Source organism: Mustela nivalis, assembly GCF_964662115.1.
Source record: "Mustela nivalis genome assembly, chromosome: 3".
Classification (NCBI taxonomy): domain Eukaryota; kingdom Metazoa; phylum Chordata; class Mammalia; order Carnivora; family Mustelidae; genus Mustela; species Mustela nivalis.
In genome coordinates, this window is record NC_139022.1 from 35,907,813 (window position 1) to 35,917,594 (window position 9,782).

The 9,782-nt window shown below is 45.4% G+C and overlaps 1 protein-coding gene and 1 long non-coding RNA gene across 2 annotated transcripts in view; one reads left to right on the forward strand and one right to left on the reverse strand.

Annotated features, from left to right (window-relative positions):
* LVRN (laeverin) overlaps window positions 1-6,728 on the forward strand; it is a 68,898-nt gene extending 62,170 nt beyond the window's left edge. The window contains exon 20 of the mRNA XM_082725073.1: window positions 5,129-6,728. Coding sequence (XP_082581199.1) covers window positions 5,129-5,269 — 141 coding nt within the window. The 3' untranslated portion in view covers window positions 5,270-6,728. The remainder of the gene's footprint in view (window positions 1-5,128) is intronic.
* Window positions 30-5,435, reverse strand: LOC309861815. The gene is made up of 5 exons (XR_014310219.1): window positions 5,348-5,435; window positions 5,106-5,212; window positions 1,416-1,611; window positions 973-1,139; window positions 30-420 (listed from the first exon to the last, which is right to left on the reverse strand). It is a non-coding gene; the product is annotated as an uncharacterized lncRNA (long non-coding RNA).
* Window positions 6,729-9,782: the final 3,054 nt, after the last annotated feature.

Here is a 9,782-nt window from a genome sequence, read left to right on the forward strand (position 1 = left end):
ACCCAAGAAGCAGACACCAAGCCTCCACTGGATGCAAGTTGCAAGAGGTTTATTGGTTACACAGGCGCCTGTGGACGCATCAGCCTTTGTGGGCTGAGCGCGCTGGGCTAAGTTGGGGAGCAGATTATATAGGGCAGGGTTGGGGTGGCGGGAAGCGAGCTTACAGAAGCAGATGCTTGGTTACAGGGATCTGATTGGTTAACTTAAATCAAGCATTGTCAGGCACTGGGTTTAAGGCAAGGACACAACGGTTTGTTCTGGTGGGCCTTGGCTCAGCACTCTGGAAAGTCCCAGGTACACTCTATTCCTCATTTGTCTTTTCTTTTGACAGACCGGGTGATCACAGACAATAGACATCCTGGTATGTGTTGCCATCCGGCTATGGGGACAATCAAGCCTTCAGCAAGGGGAGAGGGGGTGCTGTGGGGACATCAGGTTCAGGTTACTTAAACAAGCCTTTAGCAAGGGGAGAGGCGGTCTTTCATCCCCAGTGTCCAAAACCCAACCACCCCTCTTCAGTTATCTTATGAGTACCTGTATCATAGCACTAACCACCTTATACTCTAATTAGGGTATAAATAGGTCTGCTCCCTGAGACTTCTCAGGAGCTCCCTGAGGAGGGAGATCACAATTGAGTCAGACCTGTATTCTAGACCCTAGAAGAGACCTGGCTATTTCTTTTTCTTTTTTGAAGATTTTACTTTTAAAGTAATCTCTCCACCCAGTGTAGGGCTTGAACTCACAAACCTGAGATCAAGAGTCACACACTCTACTGCCTGAACCAGCCAACCACCCCTAATTGTCATTTTGGGGCTCTGCTCCCTCCCGGCCTGAATTTCTTCTTACTTAGGTGGACTTTCTCCACAGGAGGTAAACGTAGCTCCAGGTTTCTGTCATCCTTAGCCCTCTTACTTGCGGGAGGAGGAGTCCCTGCCCGCCACCCCACCCCCCAGCTTCAAGTTCCAGCCTCACAGAATGACTCTAGTTGGTCCTCCTCGGGTCCACATGCACCAGTGACCGTAGGGGTTGGGGGTGTGGAATGAAATACTCCAGTGGCTCAGCCTGGGTTGTGTGCCTCCATTTGGAACCCATAGCCATGGGATTCAGGGGAGGAGTAGTTCCGGAAAGAAGAGGGGATCCTGTAACCAGAAAGTAAACTTAGGGGCCAAAGCAAATACCCTTCTAACACACACACACAGACACACACACACACACACACACACACACACACTAAAACAAGGGTAATCTATTAATACAACCTCTACACATCTAGTAGCATAGGTGAAATTAGAAAGACTTACAACACCAAACACCGGCAAAGATGTGAAACACTTAGAGCTCTCGTTTTCTGCTGGTGAGACATTAACATGGTACAACTACTTTGGAAAACAGGCCGTCTTTAAAGTGTTACTTACACACGTAGGACCTAACAATTCCATCTTTGGGTGTTTACTCAAGAGGAACTAAAACCCATATCCACACCAAGACTTGTTACGTAAATGTTCATGGCGGCATTAATCACATCAGCCAAAAACTGGAAACCACCCAAACACTCAGCGAGAGGTGAATAGATCAGGAAAACATACTACGTCCACACCAGGTTATCCTATCCTGCAATTAAAAAGAAAAAGAATAAGTTTTTGTAATAACATGAATACATCTCAAGATGATGATGCTGCGTTAAGAAAACAAAACCAGGGGCGCCTGGGTGGCTCAGTGGGTTAAGCTGCTGCCTTCGGCTCGGGTCATGATCTCAGGGTCCTGGGATCGAGTCCCGCATCGGGCTCTCTGCTCAGCAGGGAGCCTGCTTCCTCCTCTCTCTCTCTCTGCCTGCCTCTCTGCGTACTTGGGATCTCTCTCTGTCAAAAAAAATAAATAAAATCTTAAAAAAAAAAAAAAAAAACAGACACGTTCTAGGAAATGCAATATAATCTCTCGGGACAAAAAGAAGATCAGGGATTGCCTGGGAGGGAGGGAGAGCTGGATCGGAGAGGGCCTGAAGGAGTATGTGGATGATGGGAATGTGCTTCACTGTACCTTGACCCCAGCTCTGTGTTACGAGCATATGCGATGATCACCACCCGTTCCCTTGTCACATTTTAAGTGAACACAGTTTATTGTTCATCAGCTTCATCTTGGTAGAGTTCAGTAAATTGTTTTGAAAAATAGTCTGAGCTCAAATTAAACACCATGGCCCGGAACTTTAATACAAACAGAAAGGGCCTGTATAAATAAGAAAGGAAAAATCAGTCGCTTCTTGGCCTTTTGGCTGAGATCAAGGGGAGTATGGGTTCCTATCAGGTTAATATCGGATGTATCCTCTATCCAAGGATAAGATATTAAATGGATTTTTGGAGCAGGGAGATGGATGGAATAGGAGCTTGCTGGGTCCACTCCACACAGTGACCTGGTTTAAAGGAAAAATGAAAAAAAAAAAAAAAAAAGGAAAGTCAGCTATGCTGTCCTAGCAAAACCAATAAACATGTAGGTCATAAAGGCCTGAAGTTTGATCATGAGCCAAAAAAAAAGAGAGAGAGAGAAGCAGTCAGCTATGTCGTTGTTATTTTTTTTACCATTATTATTTATTTGTCAGAGAGAGAGAGCACAAGCAGGGAGAGCAGCAGGCAGAGGGAGAAGCAGGCTCCCCGGGAGCTGGGCAAGGAGCCTGATGTGAGACTCAGTCCCAGGACTCCGGGATCACAGCCTGAGCCAAAGGCAGACACTTAACTGACTGAGCCACCCAGGAGTATACAGTTGTTGTTATGAGAGAGGAAGAATCACGAATTCCTGAAGGAATTCTGTTTGTGTGGGTTTTGGCCTGCCTGAGGCTGAGCTGCCTCAGGGATTATCAGGGATTCCCTAGAAAGGAGACGGAAGGACACAGCCAGACACCCTAGAAGGAAGGCTCCGGAAGGAAGGCTGAGTTTGTGCCAACATCTTCTACAGGGCCTCAGTTCATCTTTGTAGCTACAGAACCCAGGGAATTTTTGTTGTTGTTGTCGTTTCATGAATGAACAAAGTGCGTATAAATTTTGCAGTCCTCAGAGTTCCAAAACTCTAGAGTCACTGATAGTTTCTTTAAAGAAAGAAAGAAAAAAAAGCAACTGTACATGGAGCTGTAGTGAAATTTTGCCATTTTGAAAACAAGTAAATTAGCTACTATGAATATTCTTGTCAAAGCTTGTTGATCACCTATAGATTATAGTCCCACTATCATCTGTCTGTTGATGGGATCATCTTGAAAATAATGACTAAGATGGAAATGAGAAGTTGCATGCCTGCCTTCTCCTTCTAGAACAGTGCAGGGTCTATACACTCTCCACATCTCTTGTTCTGGTCTTCATACTCCCCCCAGAGAGAATATGGCCTCATGCTCCCAGCATGCATGAAGCCCCACCCACAATCCCACAAACACTGACTCCCCTCCCCCACATGACAGGTGGTCCAGGGCTGTGGGCAGCTGTGGGAGAGAGGGCAGGAGACTTGTTTCTGGTCCCTTCAACTACTTTTTGGTCAAAATTTACTTTTTGGGCACATGGCTGGCTCAGTTGGTTAAGTGGCTGCCCTCGGCTCAGTCACCATCCCAGAGTCCTGGGATCGAGTTCCACATTGGGCTCCCTGTTCACCTGGGGAGTCAGCTTCTCTCCCCACCCTTTCCCTCTGCTCATGATCTCACTTTCTCTCTCTCTCAAATAAAAAAAGAAAATGTCAAAAAAAAAAAAAAAAGAAAGAAAGAAAAAGAAACTTACTTTTCTTTTATGTGGTAATTGGACTGAATGGCCCTATTACTCCTCAATTTCAAGTACATTAGGGTTTAAGTGACATGTGTGAGCTGGTGTAGATACACTGTCATCTCATATGTTCTAAGTTCCAAAGCAGGAACACAGTATGGAGTTTCCTCAAAAAGTTAAATATAGCACTACCCTGTAATCCACCGATTGTGCTACTAGATGTTTGCCCAAAGGATACAAAATACAGATTCTAAAGGGTACATGCCCCCTGATGTTCACAGCAGCATTATCAACAAAAGCCAAACTATGGAAAGAGCCTAGATGCCCATGGACTGATGAATGGATAAAGAAGATGTGGTCTCTATAGATACATAATGGAATATTACTCAGCCATCAAAAAGAGTGAAATCTTGCCTTTTGCAACAGTATGGTTGGAGCTAGAGAGCATACAGCTAAGCAAAAGAAGTTGGGCAGAGAAAGAAAGACCAGTACCATATGATTTCACACATATGTATAATTTAAGAAAGAAAACAAATGAGCACATGACAAGGGGAAAGAAAAAGAGGAGAGAGGGAAGTAAACCATAAGAGACTGTTAACAATAGACAATAAACAAGGTTGATGGAGGGAGGTGGGTGGGTGGGGGGTGGGCTAGGTGGGGGATGGGCATTAAGGATGGCACTTGTGATGAGCCCAAGGTGTTACATATAAGTGATGAATCACTAAATCTACCCCCAAAATCACTATTACACGATGTGTTAACAAATGAGAATTTAAATAAAAATTGGGAAGAAAAATAAGTTTGAATCCAGTGACACAGAAGTAGACTTCGTGCAATATGACTTATTAGTTCACTGGGGTCTGGCAGATGTTCCTGTAACTAAATGCTAGAGCTGAGTCAGTGATGGCCTCTGGCCAGTGGACAAGCCCAGTCTCTAAGTTCTCCTAAATAAACGATAACACTTGTGAAGGCATGGATATCAGGTGCCAGTTTTGAGGTCTGGAAGCTGCAGGATTTCTTTGGAGATAAGAGAAGACCTCCCCGTGTGTCCGTCCACACACACGGTGTAACATCCAGGATGCATTCGGTGGGTCGCTACCGAGCACCTGCTCTGGGCTCCCGGGGTGTAGTGCTGGGAGCAAAGAGATGAAGCGCCCTCTTCACGGGGCTTCTGGTCTACCCCTGATTCTTCAGGGTAGGCGTGGTCTTCATTCCTCGTTCTCAGGCAGGGCCTCCCCCAGGAACCCACAGTCCGGGGACTGCACCTTCCTTCCCACCCTGGCTGCCCTGCGCGCGCCCTTTACAAAAGTCCCATCGCTCCTCCACGGGAACATTGCCTTATTCTGTGTCGACGAGACACGAGTTTGCACTGACCCGCCATCCCTTGGTGCTTGCAGCTACAGCAGTTTTTCGGCAACATGTTGGAAGAGCACCAGAGGCTCACGGTCCATGCCAAATTACAGACAATAAAGAACAAAAATCTGGAAAACAAGAGGCGCAGCGCCAGGATGACGGCATGGCTACGGAGGAACGCGTAACGGGCGCCCTTCCAGCCTGCGTGGATGGATTCCGCTCCCACTTGGGTCTCCCAGGGCTTCGTGAGTCTGCAAACCCACATGTGTTGTTATTCCTCTGTCAGTCACGTTCGCTCCTCCCAGTCCTTCCTGTTCTTCCCAGGCTGTCCCGTTTAGCCCTGAGACTCCGTGATTCCCGAGGATGCTGCCAACCCAGGGGAAGATTTCTCTTCACGCTGGGCTGTGAAGCCACAGAATTGACTCCAGGGTGCCTCCTGAAACCAAATGCACCTCAGAAAGCCTTGCTTATTCTGTCGGGAAAGCCAGCGGAGTATTAGATGCTTGGCCCATGGAACACATTCTTCTCCGAGGGAAACACAGACTTGTAATGCTCTGGGGTTTACGGAGTTCAATATATAAAAGGGTCATGAGCCAATAACACAACAGGGCAAAGAAAGAGAAGCCAGAAAAATAATACTCACGAGGACATAGAGAGGCCAAGGCAAAAACCTTTTAAGAAGAAGGAACAGATTGTTGTAGGAGCCACATGACGTGCCTTAAGGACCAGACGTGGGTCTTCTGCCCATTTCTCTCTTCCCACAGGGCCTATCACATTGTGCCACACCTTACAGGCCACTGAAGTTTAGGGTGTCCCTAAAAGAACCCAGATCGCAGGATCCATAAAGTGCCCTTCGGGTTATGGACAAGAAGGAAACTTCCTAAAGCCAGAGACCTCATCCCTTCCTGTGGGCTGGACACTCACTCAGCCCAAGTTTAGGAGCAAACATAAGGATGTCAACAGATGGTAGCCATGGGGGACTGAACTTCCACATAAAGGGAGGTGGTCACATAAAGAGAAAGAGAACAAAAAGGCTAACCAGACCACACTCTTCAGCTATGCACTCAGGGGACGAAGTTGGAAACGTGGTTTCATTTGGCCAAGTTGAACCTGCTTGTGGTGGGGACAACTTGAAACGCGTTCATCGGTTACCACATCAGGAATTGGCTGAGTTCTCTTACCCCGGACTAAATCAGGATGGCCAAGGCAAATCGTCCCACTCTAGACTTTGTGTGTGTTTGATGTAATTCTGTTTTCATTTGGATTCTGCTTTTATAGAATGGGGGTAAGAAGAAACTACAGATCTCCGATCTACCTCAGAGGGATGTAAAGATTAAGAACCATGTCGGTTAAAAAAACCTTCAAATACATTGTATAAGCTCAAGGCCCTGTGATCTCGGGTTCCCCTCCCCCTTGTGTAAGTTGATGCAGCCACAAATGAAAATGCAAAAAACCAGAGTTGCCTTTTGGATCCCCTTCACAAGAAGATGCTCCCTGCGTGAGTTGGAGGTCTGGGATGTGGTCCTGAAAACCAACCAAAGCCCCGGTCCCTCAGACTTTGACCATGGGTCATAGGTCAGAGAGCTTTTTCTCTAAATTTAGAAATGTAAAACTTAAGCAATAAAATATTACCATGTCTTCGAACTGTTGTGTGCGAGGTATCTTCCGGTGTTTTCTAGAACATTTGTTCTCTATTTCCTATCATTCCTTCGGTCATGGTCTCAATTTACAGTAACCATGCCACATGCCTTCTCTCTTGCTTTTCTCTTCCTTGTCTTCCTCTCCCTCCTTGTTTCCCTTGGGCTTCCTTCTCCCTCTCCAAGAACCCCTGCCTGCCTCCTGCATGGCTGTCTGTGTCCCCCTTCCTCAGTCTTGCCACCCTGCTGTGCCCTCAGTGGCTCTGACCGTGGTCACCCCATTTGGGTGACGCCAACACTGATCCCACCAGAGAAGCATCTAGGCTTGGAGCTCCAGGCCATCTGTTGAAAATCAAAATATGGTCACATAGTAGCTTCTGTGATATTTTAACAGCCCTGAAAGTGTTTCTCAAGTGCCCAAATATTTGGTTTATAGTCCTTCCTCTAAATAGGGAACAGAACTTTGCATAATGAACATTTTTTCTTACGTGGAAGAAGCAGGCTATTCCCGATAGGCATTATGTTTTCTTACATCATACTTAGATTTAGTATAAAATGGAGTAATTATTGATTAATGACAGTGATTGCAGTAAGTCAGGGAGCGAAACTGAGGCAAAGTTGTGTAAATGGTGTAAATAATTTCTTAACCGATGAACCAGCCTATCATTTAGCGCCCCAACTATAAAACAGTTTCTCTGATGCATCCACTGTCTGCTTTAAACCACTCGCCCTAGAAAAACGTTAAGATGGACAACATGGTCATGCCTTTTTTCCACTCAGTAATTAGAAACGAAACGTTTGCCTCACAATCTCCTGCCTTTTTCCTGCTCAGACCCATTCGGTGACTTCCCATCATTGACTCTTAAGTGAGAGAACAAAGGCCTTGGTCTTGCAGGCTCGAGAGATCGTGGGTAAGGTAAAGCTCTGGGGTCAAGCTGCACAGCAATTTTATTCTGAGGAATGAAGGAAGAAGGAAAATGAGATGAGATTTAAGAGGGAAATCTTGATTATTTTCCTCTTTACCTCAATAAATGGCATCTTGTCTCCATCCAAACTCTAGCAGAAATAGTAAGTCCAAAGCAAAGCCTTATGTGGGACTTGCAGTAAGTAGAACTATCTCCTTCCCACACAGAGAATCTGGAATCAGCATTGGAGACTATGGAAATAATATTGCCTCCAGCCAGCTCTTCTCTGGAGTCCAACAACATTCAGCAAATGTATTCTTTACAACACACATTATCTAGGAATTACTTGGGCTTTTCCTCCTCTCCTCCTTTCATAAGCAGGTTGGTCCTTAAGGTGAGAAGAAGACAGGTCTCTACACCAGGGAGAGCCAAGGGGGAGCTGTGGAGCCCCATGACCTGGAATGGGTGGAAGAGCTTGGGTGGACAAAGCAGAGGGTCCACGCAGTGGAGAGCAGCTTGGTGCAAGATGGCAGAGCCCAAGGAAGTGAGTAGGATAAGCACACAGAGGGAGGGGGCTTATGACATGGAGAGTCAGAGCCCAAACAGGGTGAGAATGGGGAGTCCAAGTCCTAGTGGGGTGGGGTGAAGAGGACTTCCCGGGCTAGGGCAGTGTCCCAGCATGAGGTATCAGAGCCTGAGGATGGTGAGGAGGGCATCACATGGGATGCGGCAGAGCAGCGATGGGAGCTCGGTTACCACAGGTGAAGGAACCAAGTACCAAAATATGCAAATGATCATAGGACCCGGGTATCTCACCATTGGAGAAGAGCAGAGCAAACACTGAAAAAGAGAGATCTGGAATGAAACTTCCGTCACTGGGCTGGAATTGGAGGTACTGATGTGAACAGTCCTCATCGTTCTCAACATAGGGATAGAGTCATACACAGAGACGGAAATGTGTGTAGACACATCTTACTCTTTCTCTATAGGCAAAGAGATGCAGATATATGTAGGTACAGAAATGGATATAGATATACATGTCAACATTGACCTTACCTTCTCAACTGAGGGGGCCTGGGGCAGCAACTTCCTACTGACAGTGAGCACAGCCCAGATGTTGGCTACTAAAGGCCATATGAACCAGAGCTTCTCAGACAAATGACTGATCTCAGGGCCTTGGCAGGAAAGGGACAATTTGAGAGGGAACGTATTTTTGTACCAAAAGACAAGGAAGTACTCAAGGTCTGATGGGAACATGTCAAATCCTGATCCTTGACAAATTGGTATCACATGAATCTAACCACGAGGAAACAGCAGACAAGCCCTAACTAAGGGACAGGCCACGAAATAGTCTTCAAAAGCCACAAGGTCACGGAAGTATAGGAAAGAGAGAGGACCATTTTTAGACTGAAGGAGTTAAAGATACATAAAAACAAAGTAACATGGAATTCTGAGGTGGATCCTTTTATAATACACAACATTAATGGGACAACTGGAAACATTTGGATGGAGTCTGAGGGTTAGATGCTAGAAATGTACAATGTTACTTTTCCCACTTGGACAGGTGTGTTACAGTTAGGTAGAAGATAGCCCCGGTTGTAGGTCAGGGATATCTTCTACCTAACTATAACACTCCTCTCCAAATGGACAGGTGAATGAATGGGTCATCAAGGGACAACTTACTTTGAAGGATTCCGGGTGAAAAATATTTTTCTTGTAATTTCACCTTTTCTACAAATGTGTGATTAAATAAACTAAATTTAAAAATAAATACAAGAATTATTTTTTAATCAAAACTGCAATATATTTTTCTTTCAAACCATTTTTTCATTTAAACTTGGTAACAGCCAAGTCTTAAAGTTAATCTGTTAAACATTTCAATAAGCACAAACTGAAAATATAAGTTGTTCCCAAAGACTTAATGTCTTGTTTCAGCCAATATTTTCCATCTTGAACCAAAGGGACTGGGGCACCTGGGTGGCTCAGTCGATTAAGCGTCTGATTTCAGCTCAGGTGTTGATCCCAGCATACTGAGATCGAGTCCCACATCTCTCAAATGAATAAAAAACAATCCAGAGGGAATAAACCCTTAAAATATAGAAAACAATGTTACTCAAAGTTAACAAAGCTGTGTAAATGTAAAATAAATGCAAATG